This window comes from Mastomys coucha, unplaced genomic scaffold, assembly GCF_008632895.1.
Source record: "Mastomys coucha isolate ucsf_1 unplaced genomic scaffold, UCSF_Mcou_1 pScaffold14, whole genome shotgun sequence".
Taxonomy (NCBI): Eukaryota; Metazoa; Chordata; class Mammalia; order Rodentia; family Muridae; genus Mastomys; species Mastomys coucha.
This window is the reverse complement of record NW_022196896.1, coordinates 39347518-39367583: the sequence shown is the minus strand read 5'-3', so window position 1 is coordinate 39367583 and position 20066 is coordinate 39347518. Positions and strand designations below refer to the sequence as shown.

At 38.9% G+C, this 20066-nt stretch overlaps 1 protein-coding gene across 1 annotated transcript in view; it reads left to right on the top strand.

The window, feature by feature from the left end:
* Positions 1-20066, top strand: part of Arfgef1 (ADP ribosylation factor guanine nucleotide exchange factor 1) — a 90153-nt gene that overhangs the window by 65420 nt on the left and 4667 nt on the right. Inside the window, exons 24-36 of the mRNA XM_031366823.1 lie at positions 592-632; positions 717-886; positions 1539-1690; positions 1827-1999; positions 3744-3904; positions 4743-4873; positions 7085-7214; positions 7966-8101; positions 8184-8322; positions 9880-9952; positions 15117-15249; positions 17846-17985; positions 19534-19702. Of these exons, the coding sequence (XP_031222683.1) occupies positions 592-632; positions 717-886; positions 1539-1690; positions 1827-1999; positions 3744-3904; positions 4743-4873; positions 7085-7214; positions 7966-8101; positions 8184-8322; positions 9880-9952; positions 15117-15249; positions 17846-17985; positions 19534-19702 (1748 nt within the window). The remainder of the gene's footprint in view (positions 1-591; positions 633-716; positions 887-1538; positions 1691-1826; positions 2000-3743; positions 3905-4742; positions 4874-7084; positions 7215-7965; positions 8102-8183; positions 8323-9879; positions 9953-15116; positions 15250-17845; positions 17986-19533; positions 19703-20066) is intronic.

The window sequence follows — 20066 nt, the reverse complement described above, 5'->3', positions numbered from 1 at the left end:
TTGCTTTTACAATTAATATTTTCTTAATTATTTTAAGAATTAAATTACAATTTAGTTCTTATACAGTTAATTGTTATTTACAGTGAATATTTTCTTAACCTTAGAACACTGTTAAACACTTGCCTCATGTTTTTTGTTGTTGTTGTTTTCTTTTGTTTTTTTGTTGTTGCTTTTGTTTTTGTTGTTTTGTTTTGGGTTTTTTTGGTTTTTTGAGACAGGGTTTCTCTGTGTATTCCTGGCTGTCCCGGAACTCACTCTGTAGACCAGAGTGAACTCTGGCCTTGAACTCAGAAATCTGCCTCCTAAGTGCTAGGACAAAAGGCATGTGCCACCACTGCCCGGCTTGCCCCATGTTTTGAAATATGTAAATACAGTTACACTGTGTACTCATGGGTACACAATGTAAATAAGAGAAAGAAACAATTTAGACAACTCTTATGTTGGTAAGCTGTGTTGTGAATAAATACTCATTTGGCCGTTTGGTCCTCTTAAAGCACCTAAGAAATGTTAATACTCCAGGCCATGTTTTGACTTGGTATAACAGAAATTAAGATTTCATAAGGTCTTTAAATATATTATTTTTTTCCCCAGAATATTCACAGGATCCACAAGGCTAGATGGAAATGCTATTGGTGAGTATGAATATTTATTTTACTCCTAAGCTATCTAAAAAGCTTGAAAGGTAAGACTAAAATGCAAATGTATTTATTTTATAGTCGATTTTGTTCGTTGGCTCTGTGCTGTGTCTATGGATGAATTGCTTTCTACTACACACCCAAGAATGTTTAGTCTACAAAAAATAGTAGAAATATCATACTACAACATGGGAAGAATAAGACTGCAGTGGTCTCGGATTTGGGAAGTTATTGGAGATCATTTTAATAAGGTATTTGAATAATTATAGTATTTGTATACATTTGCAATATTTGTTTTAATTTTCCTAATCATAATCTGATTGTTTTCCTTCTAAGCAATTGTTTGTTACAATTTTTAAAATAAATTTAGGAAACCTTTCAGGAATCATGCTACAAACTTATTACCAGCACTTGGGGAAGTTGAGGCAGAACATATGTGAGTTCAAGGCTACCTTGGGCTGCGTGTGTGTAGCAGGATCCTGTCTCAAAAAGAGGAGCTGGAGAGATGGTTGTTTATAGCGAACCCGTGTCCAGTTCCTACTGCCCATATCTAGCAGCTCATAACTACCTATATTTAATAGCTGTGCTTCCAGAGGGATCCAGTGACCATTCTGCTCTACCCACACACATGTACAAATACACACAGAAAACACAATTACATAGTCATCTACTTTTTTTAAGGAAATGCAGAAACTTTTTGAGTTGATTATTTTTAGAAATGATTGCTGAAACTTTTCACGGATTCTTTAAATTACCATGTTGTGTTTTTCTCATACTTGTGCCTGGTGAAGAGCCTAGGATTAGCCTGTCTGTGCTGCTTATTTTGTACTTTTTTCCTAAGGCAGAAATGAACAATTATAGTTTACCTGTAACACTAGCATCTTGGTCTTGTTGCCCTTCCAGGTTGGTTGCAATCCTAATGAAGATGTAGCCATATTTGCAGTAGACTCCCTAAGGCAGCTATCAATGAAGTTTTTAGAGAAAGGAGAGCTTGCAAACTTCAGATTCCAAAAGGATTTCTTACGACCTTTTGAACATATAATGAAACGAAACAGGTGATATGTTTTTTTGAGTTGAATAATATTAGTAATAACTTATTATGTTCTATGCCAAGGGAAAAAATAGAAAAAAGAGAAAGAAACGGGTTGAGTTTTATGTGATACATTTTAAGCAATTATATTGTTATTTTAGGTCTCCAACAATTCGAGATATGGTTGTGCGGTGTATAGCACAAATGGTTAATTCTCAGGCTGCAAATATTCGTTCAGGATGGAAGAACATTTTCTCAGTATTCCATCTAGCTGCATCAGACCAAGATGAAAGCATAGTAGAACTTGCATTTCAGACAACGGGGCACATTGTCAGTAAGTATTCTTTAACTGTTCAAGTGCAAATAGAAAAGCTGGATATATTTAGTTGGCAAATCAGGTGCAGTAAGATTATGACTGCAGCTGGGCGGTGGTGGCGCACGCCTTTACTCCCAGCACTTGGGAGGCAGAGACAGGTAGATTTCTGAGTTCCAGGACAGCCAGAGCTACACAGAGAAACCCTGTCTCGAAAAAAACAAACAAACAAACAAACAAGATTATGACTGTAGTATGGCTTTAGGTTTACAAATGTTGTTTTTAATACCAGAGTGAAAAATCATAGTAATTGTTGTAATAGTCGTTTCAGCACAAAAACCAAAGGGAATAAGAGATAGCTTATCCTGGAGCCATTTTGTGTGACTGTGGTCCAGGAGCACAGATATGATTACTCCAAATTCCATGTTCCAGAATGGAAGCAGTTTCACAGGATTTTTATAATTTTACAGAACAAAGAAAGTCATAAATCAAATGAATTCTACAATATAGTGGTGGGTACATCATAGAAGTAGATACACTGAGATGGGGGTTCCAAGATGCTATTGATGGTATTCTTAGTCATGGATTGGTAGAAGCTAGTGTTCTGCTAAGTTAATATCTTCTAAGAGATTTTAGTTTATTATCACAAAATATTAGTTCAGATATAGAGTGGGTCAAAGAATGGTTGTTCCAGAAACTAAAACTATGGCAAGATAAAGTAGTTACTGGTATTAGTAGTAGTGGTGAGCCTATAAAACTTTAATTTGTTTACTATACTGAAATTCCAGCCTGCCTATCAGTCTCTGCAGACACAGAAACTCCCTCTAGGAGTTTTTTGTTCACAGCCAGGCACAGCTTTTCAGGAATTTTGTTCACAGTAGGAGTGGTGGTAGTAGGAATATGTGGTGGTGGTGGTGGTGGTGTTTTTAATATTTATTGAGGATTACTAGATGGCATGCACTGTAATACAACTTTCTTTGTATGCATTGTTAAAAACAGGTATTCAGGGGATAGTTAATTTTGCATATTTATTCAACAAAAGCAAAAATGGATTACTTATGTTGTGTGTTTATAGTGCAAATGAAATAGATACATTTCTGTTGTGGGTATCTTTTGCTACCTCCACCTAAGCTCCAGGAACAGACACCAGCCCACACCCAGATTCCTTTGAATCCATGGATAAAAAACACAGACACAGTTGCTCAATTTCAGCGTGCCTTATCGGCACAGTTGCTGGGCAGTACTTATCTCCCACCTGGAGAATCATGCTCTTATCAATACTCTTAGCATCACACCTCTCCATCTGCCTTCAGTTACTCACTTACGTTTAGTCTCAGCTCAGCATTCCCACGAGCCCACCTGTAGAAGTGGCCTGTGGCCACTTGGCCCAAGATTTCACATAGCTGCTTGGCTTTTCTCTCTCCAAAGCATGACAAACTCTCTCCTCTCCTCACGTCTGTCTCCTGCAGGGACCCAGAAGTCCCAGCTATTCCTTCTGCCAAACAATTGGCTCATGGCTTCTTTACTGGTAGATCAGGAACCCATGGGGAACAGGACCTTAGCGTCAGAACTACCCCCACATGTTTCCACTTGCCTTACTACTTAGGGCAGGCACTAGTTGAAAAGACAAACTTGGACCCATTGTGCTAGATGTCAAAGCTCTCGACAGCCTGTAAGAAATATGCACATTTGAAGTTAATATGTTTTGCATACAATTAAAATAATTGAAATATGCTGTTATTTCTATTTTTTTTCTCTGTTTTAGCTCTTGTATTTGAAAAACATTTTCCAGCCACCATTGATTCTTTCCAGGATGCAGTGAAGTGTTTATCTGAATTCGCATGTAATGCAGCTTTCCCAGACACAAGTATGGAAGCAATCCGACTTATTCGCCATTGTGCAAAATATGTTTCTGATAGACCTCAGGTATACATCATTTAGTAAACAAATTTGTTTGGGAAGTTAGGGTAGAGGAAGCATTTATTTTGAGCCCAAAATCATTCTGAACTTTATTCTGTGTTAACATGGCCAGTGACTGTACTTGCTATTACTGTAGCTGTCAGGTGTTCTGTGTGTATTTTGTGTATTTATTAGTTTAATTTTTATAACACTAAATAGGGCAGGTAGTGTTACAGCTTTATATAAATAAGGAAACAGTTACAGAGAAGTTTTAAAATGTGCCCACAATAGCAAAGCCAGGAAAGAAGAAAGAGGATGTGAAGTCTGGCCTGTTTGTAAGCATCTTGCCTTGTTGCCTGTCTGTCTGTGCTTTGCAGCACTTAAGTTAATTGACTGTGGATGATTGTGTACTTAAGCACTGAAATAAAATGCCGGATTGACAATGTGGCTGCTGATTTTAATTTGACTATCTGAACCTACCATGTGTATCTGCTGGGAAGGAGTATGTGCACATGTGTGTAAGTAGGTCTCTGCCGAGGAGGACTGTGTGCTGAGGCCAGAAGCATCTGATCTCCTGGAGATGGAGTTAATAGGCTATTATAGCCCACCTGACAGCTCCATTGCAAAAGTAGGATAGAGTCTTAACTGCTGAGCTATCTCTAACCTTGAAAAGCCAACTTTGTAAAAAAAAAAAAAAAAAATCTAAGGCTCTTTACAGACAGTGTAAGTCTTTATCTTTTTGTAAATTGTTATGTATTATTCCTCACTTTGATTGGTAAAGCACTTAGTGTTTTTCTTGAGAAATATTAAATTGACCATGTGAGTATTTAGCTTTGTCTTACTGATTCCTCCTTTTCCTTTGAAGGCTTTCAAGGAGTACACAAGTGATGACATGAACGTGGCACCTGAAGACAGGGTGTGGGTGAGAGGGTGGTTCCCAATCCTCTTTGAGTTGTCATGTATCATCAATAGATGCAAATTAGATGTAAGAACCAGGTAACAATCCGTATTTGAACATTTAAGCTTTGAAGGATCTATTTTCATTTTAATTAACTTTTCTTATGGATACAGACAAGTTTACAATTACAGACCAGAAAAATGTTTTTACCAAATATATTAAGAATTAGTACAACTAGCTGGGCAGTGGTGGCACACGCCTTTAATCCCAGCACTTGGGAGGCAGAGGCAGGTGGATTTCTGAGTTGAAAGCCAGCCTGGTCTACAGAGGGAGTTCCAGGACAGCCAGGGCTATACAGAGAAATCCTGTCCCTAAAAACCAAAAAAAAAAAAAAAAAAAAAAAAAAAAAAGAATTATATAATCACCTTTTATATTATTACTTAAAAAATGAGTACAAAATGAAATCTAGTCTACTTTTAATTTTTATGTGTAATACTATAAACATTTTTTTTAACTTCTCAGAAACTGCAATTAATGATAAAATTTCTTCCTGGAAAACAATAGAAACTTTTTCAAAAAATTAATTAGCTTTGAGCTCCTGTTCCTTCTGCCCTACCCTCCCATGTGCTTATACTAAAAGGAGTAAGCCCCATATGGATAAATGGATTTTTAAATAATTAGGCTTGAATTTTAACAAGTTGCTAAGAGGACCTCTATAAGCAGCATACCCTGTGGAAGTACAGAGTAAAATGTTTGATAAGCTATAGAGAGTACTCAGCTTTTTGAGAAACAGCTACAGTCTGAGCGTATGTTGGATCATAGCCTGTTTCATCAGAATTTCTGTTATAACAGATAAAGCTCTAACCGTGAAACGCTCCTCTAACTGTAATTCCCAGTTTGATTTTGGTGGGTACAATTTTTAATCTAAGAGAGGAAGAGTCATTCAGTCTCTACCCTTGCTTACAACACACATTAGGTGTTACAGGCTGCTGTGCACTGACAAGGATGAAGAGAAGACCATGCTTATTTTGCACATCCACAGAACACGTTTTGAGAACATTCTACATCTCAGACATGTGGAAGCCTGGGCAGTATAACAGCATATGACCTAAGCTCTGTACAGTCTTTTGAAACATTTTAGAGACATTTTTGTTTTACCTGACCATTTTAATACTTCTAGAAATAAAGCTTCAGGACTGAAGGATGCTGATTAAATTATGAGGCGAAAGTTATACATAAGCAAAAAATAGAACTTTAATAATTTGATAAAAGTATTACTTCAAGAGAGATAACAAATCAGAAAGGCAGTTTCAGTTTTAGTGCTTAAAAGTTTGTCAGTATGATCTCTAGGTGTTTTAATTGTTCATCACATACTGACTGCTTGCCTAAGTTATTAGCACTGCCTAGAATATCGCAGCAACCAAGAGACATGCAGATCATGGAGAATAGGCCTCGGTGGGTTCATCAGTAGATCTTTTGTTTGGGGATATTATGGGAGCAGTATCCATACTGGTAGCTGAAAGTCCCTGTAACCTATTGAGAAAGATTTTTCCAAGGGTTTGTTGTTGCTCTTAGACTGCTGTGAGCCCTTTCTTTCTTCCCCATAGTTCTCCAAAATTAATATTCACTCAAATGATGACTTATTTCAGTCTGCATTTCTGTCTTAGTCACTGTTCTGTTGCTGTGAAGAGACACCATAACCATGGCACTTAACCATGGCACTTAAAGGAAAGCACTTAACTGGGCCTGACTCACAGTTTCAGAGGTTTAGTCCATTATCCTCATGGTAGGAAACATGGTACCAGGCAGGCAGACATGGTCCTGAAGAAAGAGCCAAGAGATACAGACAGCAGAACGAGAGAAACACTGAGCCTTACTTGAGCATATGAAACCCCAAAGCCCATTCCAGTGTCAGAACTATCTCTAACAAGGCCACACTTCCTAATCCGTCAAGTAGTGCCACACTATAATGACCAAGTATTCAAATATATGAGTCTATGGGGCCATCCCTATTCAAGCCACCACAGATTCCATTTACAGTTTTAATAGCTAGACTAGTAGGAGTGGGAAAAGAAAAATAAACATTTTAGGTCAGAGCTTTTGGAGTTTTTATTTTCTGAATCATGTGTCCTAAAGGAACCTCTAATTTTACAGCTTAAATTACAATATATTCAATATGTATTAACAGCCAGGATTAACTTTAACAAGTGTTAACTTTCTTTTTTTAGTAGCTGTGTAAACTTTTAACCCTTTCTTAGGAAGTTCTGCTTCTTTACATTACAGCTTTCCTAATTGTGTTGTTATTTTAGGGGCTTAACAGTAATGTTTGAAATAATGAAAACATACGGCCACACTTATGAAAAACATTGGTGGCAGGACTTATTCAGAATTGTTTTCAGAATCTTTGACAACATGAAATTGCCAGAACAACAGACAGAGGTAAGAGAATAAATACCTTTAGCATAAAGTTCTTCAGGTTGTCACTCAGTACATTTTAATGTTTGAAATGAAGCACAAGCCGGGCGGTGGTGGCGCACGCCTTTAATCCCAGCACTTGCGAGGCAGAGGCAGGCGGATTTCTGAGTTCGAGGCCAGCCTGGTCTACAGAGTGAGTTCCAGGACAGCCAGGGCTATACAGAGAAACCCTGTCTCAAAAAACCAAAAAAAAAAAAAAAAAAAAAAAAAAAAAAAAAAAAAAAAAAGAATGAAATGAAGCACATAGAACATGAAAGAATTCCTAGAATTTCTTCAGTACATGACAAATAATAGTATTTTCTTTCATTAGCAAGGATACTATTTGGAAATATGACTGAATTAGTGAATTAATTTTTATATTCATTGCTTTTGTTAAACTGTTAGCTTGTCTTCCATATTTTGTTATAGTCACAGCTAAGAAACACCAGAAACTTTCACTAATATTAGATTCTGAATTCTAATAAAAGAAAAGAATTCAAAGTAAAATTAGTTTTACTTATTATAATGTATTTTTACTATAAAACACTTAAAGTATATAGTTCAGGCTCTGTGGCTAGAGAGCCTCATTTTCCCTCCCTGTCCTATAGATCAATATTAAGTGGAGACTTATATAATTATGTTTAATGTAATTTGAGGGAGGCGACTTGAGACAGAGTCTAATAGTTGGTGGACAGCATGACCTTCATTTCATGACCTCCTTCCCCTCCACCCCCAGAAAGCTGAATGGATGACAACAACTTGTAACCATGCCCTGTATGCAATATGTGATGTATTCACCCAGTATTTAGAAGTTCTCAGCGATGTACTTTTGGATGATATTTTTGCCCAGCTTTACTGGTGTGTACAACAAGGTAGGTGTGTACCAGTTATGTGAACACCAAGTATGACATGTGATGCTTGGATATGTGAATGAATTGTTCTTTTCTTTTCTAGACAATGAGCAGTTAGCACGCTCCGGTACAAACTGCTTAGAAAATGTGGTTATTCTGAATGGTGAAAAGTTTACTCTGGAAATCTGGGATAAAACATGTAACTGCACCCTGGATATCTTCAAAACCACAATTCCTCACGCGTAAGATTTAACACAGATCTACATTTATACTTGTATACTGATGGGGTTTAAAAGTGAGCAATGAGTAAACTGTAACAAGTACATGAAGTAAGTTATTTGTAAACCAAAACAGTATGATTATCCAAAATTTGAGTTGACCCCACTGGTTTTATTAGATTGTAGTTGAACATATCACAGCAGGTGAGAGTCTTGAGTCAAAGAAAGAAAGCCTCCTTAACATGTATTTCAGTTATAGAAGATTTATTACTCTAAAGAAAATTGCTTATAAATACTGCACTGTACTCCCAATTTGTCATCTTTCTGTTAGGAATGAGTTATAAATAGATTTTAATCAGTGAAGAAACCAAGACATATAAGCACAGCATATTCATTGGATAGACTAGAATTCACACCCAGTACATCCCTGGTGCTCACTCTTATTTGTGTATGGTTTTATTTGCTCTCTGTAATGTTTAAGTCTGTAGGTAGACTCTTTGTAGAAACATTAAGTGTGCCCAGTGCTGATATAAGATCATATGAAAATTATCAACTATTCTACATTTTTAACTTTATATCATGTTTAGAATATGAATTAAATCTGGTTTATGTTCTTACAAATACTCTTACAAATATTAACATTGGAAATAGGAAGTAAAATACAAGAAATACCCTAGAAAAGTGGATTATACTGAAAGATGCACAGTGATTTCTTTGACCAACTTCCAATTACTCAATACATTTTTCACGTAGTACATTTATCTGGAGCAGGGTAACAGCGCTGACAGCTGAAACATGTCTGTCAGTGTGTCCGTGCCTCTGTCAAAGTCAGTATGAATTCTTATCTAACAGTTCCATACCTACACCCACCCCGTGACCTCTTTATAAAAACCCATTGGCTACAGGTTATTTTTAATTAGATCTGCATGTGTTTTAGTTTGTTGAGTTTCATGCTCATTATAACCTTAAGTGTCATCTAATAAGCATTTCTTCGTAGAAAGGAGCTATTTCCAACTCCTCTTTATTGAAGTGGAGACGTCTGTTGGCATCTGTCTACCCAGATCCCAGAGCTTATGCTTTTCAGAAAGGAGAATTTGATGCTAGATCATATTTCTGCTGCAAGCACCCAATTCAGCGGTGGCAAATTAATTTCTCTTTGGTACCTCGTTGACTTATTTTTTCTAAGTATTTAAAAAACAGATTCTAAAGAGTTTTATGCATTTTGATTTTTTTTTTAAGTTTTAATTCTGTGAACTTTTTTGAAAAGTGGCAGACTTTAAAACCAATCTTGTTTTTGGATGATATTTAAGATTACTATTTAGAAGAAGTAAGTGTAAAGTTTGTACACTTCAGAAAGTATAATTTACCATAAAACTACTTATCCTTATAACTTAAAATTGAGTGCTGCTGAACTATTTTCCGGAAGTACATCTTTTAAATTTTTTACTGAGTGGATTTCAGAAAATTGCTTTTATCAGTAGTCAGACTTTTTTTCACTTTTTAATTCCCGTTTAAGTATTGCATGTGGCTTCCCGCCTTCCCTTGGCCCCCATGACTGGCTTTTGCTTTGGTGTCTTAAAGGCTTCTGACTTGGCGTCCTACTTCTGGAGAGGCTGCACCCCCATCTCCATCAGCCGTGAGTGAAAAGCAGTTGGTAAGTAAGTAAATCATGTTTGAAGTTGTCTGTGGAAGTGATTTAATTATGGGCCTAACACTTCATTCATTTGGGTCCTAGGCTGTCCCCGTTGCTGTGACAAAACACCTAAGCCTAGATAGTTTAGAAATGACAGAAGTTGGCTTCTTGCAGCTGTGCAGGCTGCAAAGTGTGAGCACTCAGAATCTAATGTAAGCTAGCTCTGCTCTGCTTCCACGGTGGCACCTTACACCCTTATAGGACAGAAGGCAGAGGGCAGGAAAGAGCTCCTTAATGTTTCCATTCCTGTGACAGTAAAGGTGCCGTCCTGATGATGGGACACTTCCCTGCTTTTTTTTGTTCATAAAGGAACAAGTTTGAGCATATATTTTGTTTTTTAGTTTCATACATAGACACTAACATATGACACGTAAGAATGTTTGGATACAAACATTTCAGCTGTGCCAGAGAGACCAACTCTCTTTAAAAAATGGTGTTTCTCATTTGAAATTCTCAGACTAAAGTTCCTGATGGTAAATTTAACATGTAACAATTTTATATTGTGCATATACCATGAAGAGGGTACTTTAAATTTTCTGTTTTACATAGGACACAGAGAAAAATGATTTTAAGGATTATGAATATAGATACCAGATTACATAGAGATTTTTCACACCAATTTCACACACAATTTCACTGTGTAGAAAATAGTTAAGGCTACAGTAGTGGTTATTTTTATTCGGGGGGTTTGTTACACCCCTTGTTGCCTTTAAATATCTATCAGAGGTTCCCAAATAAAAGACACAAGACCTTTAGATTTATAAGAAACCTTAAAGCACCATAGCTGGGCCAAGTGGTGGTGGCTCACGCCTTTTATCTCAGCACTTGGGAGGCAGAGGCAGGCGGATTTCTGAGTTCGAGGCCAGCCTGGTCTACAGAGTGACTTCCAGGGCAGGACTACACAGAGAAAACTTGTCTCGAACCCCCCCCCCCCAAAAAAAAAACAAAACAAAACACAGCTGGGCAGCTCTCAGCCCTCTAAGCTGTCTGGTCTGCTTCCCCTGCCAAGATCCCCACAAATGTTTGAATCTCGTCCATTCGCGCTGCTCCTGCTTCATCAGGCCAGCCCTCAGTGCAGCTTCCTTCTTCCTCCCTTCCTCTCTTTCCTGGTTCCTACTTGAGACCACCTCCCCCAAACACACACACTGCAACTCTGTCTACTTCTCTTGTACCTATCTCAGGCTGTAGGCATGTTTGTTAACCAGTTAGGGATAACTTAATGGGGAGGGGGTGCAGGGTTAACACCAAAAAAGCTGGTGTTTCTTGGGAATTCACTCATTTTGAGGCAACCAGATTATGGGATACAGTGCCTAGCATTTGAATACATAGCAGCACCAGCCCAGCCCCTACAGCATTAATTGAATTATTACTAGTCTTTAACTTAAATATATAGTGTGTGGGTATTGAGCCATGTCCTTACAAGAAGAGTTAGCAAACATAGCCAACATAAACTACCCATTGCACCAGGCTCACTCTGTGGCTAGTCACCCCGCTTCCTCTTTTTCCTCACTCCTTTCCTCTGCCCATGTGGTTTTCAAAATTATTTGAAAAACAATTGCAAATATGTCCTTTAGCCGCTACAAGAGTTGCCACGGACTGGGTTTCTATGGGGACCCCTTGTTCCGTGGGGTGATAAGAGTTCTGGCCTGGTGGGCAAAGAATTCGGCTACTGACAGACAGAAACAGCACGGGAGTGCAGCATCTGAGTGTGTTTGCACAAAGAGAAAATCAAGCTTATATAGTATACTGAAACAGGGCAAATGTCAGGGATCACGTATGCAGGTAGTGGTCACATCAAAGTCAGTAAGATCAAACAGCCAGGTGTAAATGATTCCTTCGGAAAAGCCCGATGGGCTATCTTGGCAGCCCTAAGCAAATTCTCTTGGTCTGAAGCAGGTAAGCACCAGGAGGTCCCATTCTAGCAGCTCCTGGGAATGGTTAACATTAAACATTAGTCAAACATTAGTTCAGGAAACTTTTCAACTACTCTCTAGTTTGTAAAGCAGTTCTGCCTTGTGTAGTACTGCTTTTAGAGTTCTGTGTTTACAGATAGCAATACTGTCTGATTACTATCTCTAACTCTGGAGACACCCTGTCTGACAAGGCCGCTTCCTTGTGGGAATCAGTAGGCAGTAATGCCTGACCTCTATTGCTAATTCTGGGGACACCCTGTCTGCTAAGGCAGCTTCCCTTGTAAAAATTCCAAGCTAATAACAGCTAGGAAATCAATTGGGATCATTGAAACACCGTGGAGGCCAGGAAACAATGTTAAATCTCAGTTTTAGCTAATAACGAAATATTTCTTAGGGCACCTTTATGCCTGAATAAAGAAAGCACGCGATCTCTCCACAGACTTTAGCAGAGACCAATCTGGAACACATCAGAACTAGGAGATGTCAGTGACTGAATACTCAGGAGACTGGCTCTCTGTGAAGCGTACGCCTCAGGTCCATGATCAAGTTTTTTAGACCTGACATGCAGATACAACTGAAGTAGATGAGTGCTGCATGACAAAGAGTCTCATGTTTTATTTCCTTGACGATGCCAAAAGGTTAACCAGATAATTATTGAGACTTATTGAGACTATTTTTATCTAATATGTAGGCTTTATTCTGATTCTGTCTTTTTCCATTTTATCATAATGAACATGAAAAAGATAACTATTCACATTGTTTTTCTAGCCCTTGACATTTTTAGAAAGATTTGTCTGTCTGTCTGTTTATGTGAATGTGTTATATGTATTTGCCTATGTGAGTTTTTGTGCTCCACAATTATGCAGGATCCCGCAGAGGCCAAAATGTTGTCGGGTCCCTTAGAAATTGAGTTACAGATAGTTGTGAGCCACTATGTGCAGCCTAGGAATCCAGCCCAGGTTCTGCACTTTGGATCTCTGGGCCATCCCTCTTGTCTCTAGCCCTTGAAATTTAAACCTAGGAGACCATAGTGGCATGATAGTGCCTACTGACCTGTTTCCCACAGCCCTTAAATTTTTCAAGTAATAGTTCACAGTTAAAACATAGATTACGCCGGGCAGTGTTGGCACCCGCCTTTAATCTCAGCACTTGGGAGGCAGAGGCAGGCGGATTTCTGAGTTCAAGGCCAAGCTGGTCTACAGAGTGAGTTCCAGGACAGTCAGTCTCAAAAAAAAACAAAAAAAAACCATAGATTACATACCAACATAGTATTCTTCTGAGAACTATAGTATCTGCCACAGAGACTCATACTTGTTCCATAACTGATCTACTGGATTCTATTAGATAACCTACCACTAGTGGGATATCCTGTGCATGCCAGGAATGAGGGTACTCTCCTGTGTATACACTGCACAGGGTGGACTATGCAAAATGGGTTTGCTCTTTGCCCAAGGAAATATTGGATCTGAGTTATCTAGTTCCATTCTGTTCTTCATGTCATTTACCCTCTGTGTAAAGTGAGACTGTGGTATAGACAAGGCACATAATGCATTTCACCATAGACCTCAGGCTTGAGTATGGAAGACTGAGTCCCACTCATATCTAGGCCCTGCAGCCTCTCTGTTGTTGCAGCTGCTGTTGCTGCTGCTGCTGCTGCTGCTGCCATTTCTCTTCCCTAACATCTCTCTTCTTAGTCCATCTTTGTCTTTTTCCCCGACTACTTAGGCCTTGCTAATGTGATGGGAATTTCACACTGTCATTCCTAGCCAAAGTATTTCTTGCTACACACTTAAGAAACATTTTAAAAATAGGTTTAATATAAGTATTTATATGTATAAGAAAGAATACAGGACTTAAAATGTACCAGTTTTTTATATTACCTTGCTACTTCAACTCCAATGCAGTTGTAATTACTAGCCATCCTTCCATTTGTTTCCTTTACATTTACAATTAATTACTATTATATATATTTAAAAGATTTTTAAGTATAAATATTGTTTAGCATATCTAGGCAATGTCCCCACTGTTTAAGTATTGCTTTAACTGTTTCCTGTATGTTAGTTTTTACTTTAAAAAGTATTCTTTAAGTCATCTTGGTCAAATAAATATTCTGCTGGACTAAAATATTTTTTCACTTAAAGCTGCTTGTGTGTTTAAAAAAACAAACAAACTTAGAGATCACTAGAACCCATAACAACAATACTATGGCTCAATAACGCAGAGTGCTTGATTGTTTAAGAGTATTTACATGGGCCTATGGAGAGTCTCAGTGTTTCAAAGCGGTAACTGCTGTTGCAGAGGCCTGAGTTTATCTCTCAGCACCCACATGGTGGCTCACAATCTTCTGTAGCTTCAGCTCCAGGGATCCAGCTCCCTTTTCTGCTCTCTGTTGGCATCTGCACTAATAAATGATACACATAATTAAAAATAAATCTTGAAGAAAATGTTTTCATGCTTAATCCTTTCAAAAATATAAATATATATAAAACCCTATTCCAAAAGCTCATTAAGGTTTTCCCTCCATACTGCTATTACAGCTCAAGTCCTACCATATAGGACCTACCATGTTGGTCTGTCAGACTTTTGTCCAGCTTCCCTCATGACAGCAGGCTCCTGTAATCCCCTTCATACTGACCTTTAGGGTCTTTGATTATCTGTGTAACAGAGGGTACTAAATCATACCAACTCCATGAAACCTCCCTCTACTTTAACACTTGTGAGTTGTGTCAGATCTGGAGAATACTTGTGAATAGTGCTACTTTCTCATTTATTGCAACATCACATTCTTATCCATAGCACATGGAGTGTATTAGGTTTGATTTGATTTGCTTTTTTGAGACAGGCTTTCTCTGTGTAGCCTTGGCTATCCTGGAACTCACTCTGTAGACTAGACTGGACTCAGACTTACAGAGATCTACCTACCTGTGCTTCCTGTATGATGGGATCAAAGGCATGGACCACCACACCTAGCCTGCTTTTAGGTTTTGTGAGATGAGTTTCACTTTCTATAGTCCAGGCTGGTCTCACATTTGCAGCAGTCCTTTTGAAAGAACCTCAGCCGTGTCCTGAACTTTATCTATGTTTAGACAATTTTAAATATAGGAAGTCTTTTTTATGGATAATGTGTAAATTTTATACTTTTTAAAAAGTAGTATAATAGAAAGCATGTTTGTCCTTGTGATGTGCTTATCTTAATGAATTTATCTTATTAGGATGCAATATCACAAAAATCTGTAGACATACATGATTCTGTTCAACCAAGATCTTCAGATAACAGACAGCAAGCACCACTGGTTTCTGTCTCTACTGTGAGTGAAGAAGTTGGCAAAGTGAAATCCACAGCAAGTGAGTTATTTCTCTCAATAAAAGTAAACTGTGTTGTATGTATGTAAGGGACACATTTGTTACTCTTACTAATAAGCATAGGCCAAAATTAGTCTTGATCGCTTTTTACTTTTACTGTGTCTACTACCCCAGTGTGGACGTCTCTGACGGATGTTCTCTTTTTGAAACCTTCTTAACGTCTGCAATGTCAGTTTTGATCACAGTGCCTTTGGCTAATGTTTGTGTTGGGTATATGGTCTTCCTTCTCTAACCCATCTACACTTCAACCCACTTTCTGTCTGTAAAGGTGCATTCTTCCTTTACCTGTCTTCCTAGGAACTAAGGACAGCACCCCCACCCTCTGTAGGTAGGAGCTAGCTCCCGCTCACCGGGTCAGGCTTTTCTGCACTGCTGCCCACCTTGTGTCTCTGTGGACCACCTTCAGACTGTCCATCACCTTTGCCCAAAAATGTGACACTCACTTTTTGACATCAGTTCAGTTTTGTTTGCTGAAAACAAATAACACATACAAAAGATGCCACCTCCTTAGAAAAGGAAGTGACTTTAAGCACATTGTAAAACTTGAGGTTCTGGCCAACAAGATGGCTCAGCAGGTGAATGAAGACACTTGCACCAGGCCTGATTCCCTGACTTTGATACATGGAAACTCCAGGGTAGAAGGGAAAAAATGACTGCAGAAAGTTGCCATCTGGCCTCCACCTGCCGGAACACACATATACACATGCATAATAAACACAAAGTAAATCAGTGTGGTAAAAATTTTAAATGAGACTATATTCACAGAATTGATTATTTGCAAGTAAGGGACCGAGTTGCATTTCGTACATTCAGAGTGTTGTGCAGACATTCTGCCTAGGCACAAAATGTTTTCATCACAGAAAGGAAATCCCATATTCAGTGAGCAGCCACTCTTTCTCTCCCCTTCTCTAGCCCGTGGCAATCACCGTCTCTGCTTTCTGTTTCTGTGCTTAGGCTCTTCAGTGGGTTTTATATAGGTGACATCATATAAGGAGTGACCTTGAGGTTCTTCATCATTTGAATCAGTAACTCAACCGTTTTTATTTCTGAGTTAGCAATCCTCTGTGTATGTGTAAATATCATAGTGGATTTGCCCACTCAGCTCTGAAAGACTGAGTTTGTGACACTTTGATTATGAGTAGTAGTGCTAGTGGGAACACTCATGTTCAAGCATGGTTTGAAGGTCTGTTCTCACATCTTCTGTGAATGTACCTAGAAGTAGAGTTACTGTGCTGGGTACTGATTCTTTGTAACTTCTAAGCTGTTCACAGTAGTAACACTATTTCACATTACTACTAGCAGTCACAGCACACCCTCATTGGCCAAACTCTGTCACTAGGGATATCCAGGTACCACCAGAGCTCTCTTAACTAATATCCTGATGAAACTGGTTTTCCTTGAACACCTGCCTCCTGTTAAGCCACTGCTGGGTCCAGGTGCTACCAAGAGGCCTCATGGTCTGGGAAGTTTGAGCTAATGAAATAAAAGGGTGAGAATGCACAGTGGAGGCTGTGATTGTAATAACAGATGACACACAAAACAACCTTGGGACTAGTTGGGTTCTTTGTTTTGTTTGTAACTTGTCTTCAACCATAAGAACCAAATGCTACATAAAACAATATTTCTGGAAACATACCTGGATAGGAAAGTTTCAAATGTCTCAGTAAGTAAATTTAACTTGCAAAAATTGATACCAGAAAAGGAATTTTGTAGTAAATGCTTTTTATATCAGAAAGAAACTAGGGGATTGTAAATCAGCTACTGCTGGAGCCATTGCTCCAAGATTGAGTAATACATAATTCCTCTTGGGTGTCTGTTGCTCATTGGAACCCAGATGTGTCCTTGCCACCCGGTCCACATCAGTGCTGCCGAGTGTGCATAGCAGCTGGCGGCTGTCTGCCTGACTGTATGAGCACAGAGGAGGAACATCCTCCTGTGCTAGGATCTACAGACTGGTAGAGTGAGGAGTGACCTTTGTCTCAGCTGTGTGGTGGGAAGCTGCATGGGGAACACTCTGAAACTGGTGCTTAGTGGCAATATCCTTAACATACATGTTTATAACTTACTTACTGGTGGATCAATTGAAAATAAGCATTAGTTTAAGCTACAAATATATATTTGGACCCAGATAAACCTGTTATATGGCTAAACCATAATATCACATAGAATCCTTGCTGTCCCACGTTCTGTTTGGTGTTGATCTGGTTCCTGCTGTTTTCTTAAACAGGTTTTCATATTATTTTCAAACGTTAGACTTGCGCATCAGTCAAGGCTATTTATTTCAATAATAACCTGCATTGAAAGTATAACCAGTTAGAACACATACACTGTTCAAGTCACATAAAATGTTTTCACTTATTTAAGCAATTATTTTCCTAAACATTTCATAGATACAATGTTACTATAGCAAGTGGTACCTATGAACAAAGGCACGATGTCTTTTTCAGTTTGAGATGTGCAGTGTGCGTGTGTGGCCTTTGTACATAGTAATGTTTCCTTAGCATTATAATGTTACAGAAATTATAAAGGATTCAAAATAATGTTTTGTTTGCATGTGCATTGGGGGGTTTCCTCACAGAATTCCCAGAACAAAAATTGTTTGCTGCCCTGTTGATTAAATGTGTTGTGCAGCTGGAACTCATCCAGACCATCGACAACATTGTGTTCTTCCCAGCCACAAGCAAGAAGGAGGATGCAGAAAACTTAGCTGCAGCCCAGGTAAGGAGCTGTGAGAAGAGGGAAGTCCCGGAGGTGTCTGGACCTCAGATGATACCTACACTGGAGGTGTCTGGACCTCAGATGATACCTACACTGGAGGTGTCTGGACCTCAGATGATACCTACACTGGAGGTGTCTTTGGCAAGGTCTTCATAGCTACCATTCCAAGCCCTGAGCCTGGGTGGTGTCATGAGGCATAAGAATGGCCCTGGCAGAGGAGGAGGGAGTGTGCTCTGGGGCCTCGTGCTCTACACACAGAGCAGTGAGTGGGGCAATTAAGAAAAGGAAGTTACTAGGGCTCTTCATTCCTTAACTCTTCATGAGCAAGAGAAAAGGAAATAAAAAGGATAAAGAGAAAATCACGCAAACACACACACACACTCATGGGCTCACTCTGCGGGGCCGACCATCTGTTTCATCAATTTCCCAAGTGCACATGCATGCATACACATATACCTGCATACATATGTCTGTACATATGTATACACAGGCATACATACATTTGGTGGATGGAGCAGAGTGCCAACAGCCACACATTTTGTGGGGTTTTTTCCCAGCCTTTTTATTCATTCTTAGACAAAAATTCTTTATAAAATTACCTCACAGATAAAACATTACACAAAAGGGGGATTACAGTTACAGAAGGATGTTAATAGTTAAGTTCACAGCAGTGTTTCATTCTGTAAGCTCATTATAAGTTTAAAGCAACAGTTTCATGTGGCCTTGCTTTATCATACATCCTTGAATGTGACCTAGAATGAATGTTTTTCCTTGATCACAAATCTATTCCAAGCCTATTTCTCTTCTTAGTGTAATTTATGAAAGCTCGTTATATTTCTTACTATGCAGCCTTTACTTAACTGTTCTTTGAGGAAGGAGCACATTCTATTCTTGATTCTAACTTTAATACATCTTTCAGGCAAAACAACTAAAACTATCTCCTTAAACTTCTTTCTTAAAATTATTTGAATCAAATCAGGAATTGTATAAAGTCATTAATTCATCTAAACAACATTAATTCATAAATGTTATCTTCATGTTAATCTGCAGGAAATAGGGTGGGCTTGATGCCCAGGAATCCTTAGGCTGTGTGACAGAGGCAGGAAAGGCATACCAGCAGTGAGAAGCAGCCAGCCATCGTAGCATGCAAAACAGTGGGCCCTCTCCAGGACACTCACTTGTTTGCCATAGCTTTTTCTGTCTGTTTTCTATGGTAAAATAGTGATTTGCTTTTAAAAGTAGTCTTGACTAAGAGGTAGGAGCTGGAGAGATGGCTCAAAGGTTAAGAATACTTGCTGCTCTTGGCAGAAGACCCGGTTTTATTTCTAGCACCCCATGAGGCAGTTCAGAGCTTCCTGTATCTCTGGTTCCAAGGGATTCAATGATCCTGTAGGCTGTGTGGGAATCTACATACACATGGTTCATATACAATTAAGCAGGCATAGATACATATATGTAAGTATTAAAGAGAGCAGGACTGGGGGAGTGTTGAGTCTTAAGTTTACTGAAACTGGTTAAATGTATCCTGTGGCTACTTGTTTTCCAAAGAGAGATGCAATAGACTTCGATGTTCGAGTTGATACTCAAGACCAAGGAATGTACCGCTTTTTAACATCACAACAGCTCTTCAAGCTACTGGACTGCTTATTAGAGTCACATAGATTTGCAAAAGCATTTAATTCCAACAATGAACAGAGGACTGCTCTGTGGAAAGCAGGTAAGCTGTCCAGGTCTCAGACTGTCACTGAGACCACACTGATGTTTGTGATTGTCAAAATTTTCTGAGTGAAAATAAGGCAGGCAGGATCTCTGAGTTTGAAGTCAGTCAGAGCTACACACAGAAACCCTGCCTCAAACTCACCTCTCCCCACCCCCAAAAAAAAGGAACAGAAAAGAAATAGATGTCGGTACCTACTCATAGAAGAGGGTCCTCAGAGCATAGCCACAAAAATAAAGGGGCTATTGTCTATTTAGCATCACCTTCTATAACCAGTTCAGTGTTGGCCGACTTTGTTTATCCTTCCCCCTTTGTGACCCAACATAGAGAAGAACAGAACAGCACTTGCCTCCCCCCCCCCCCC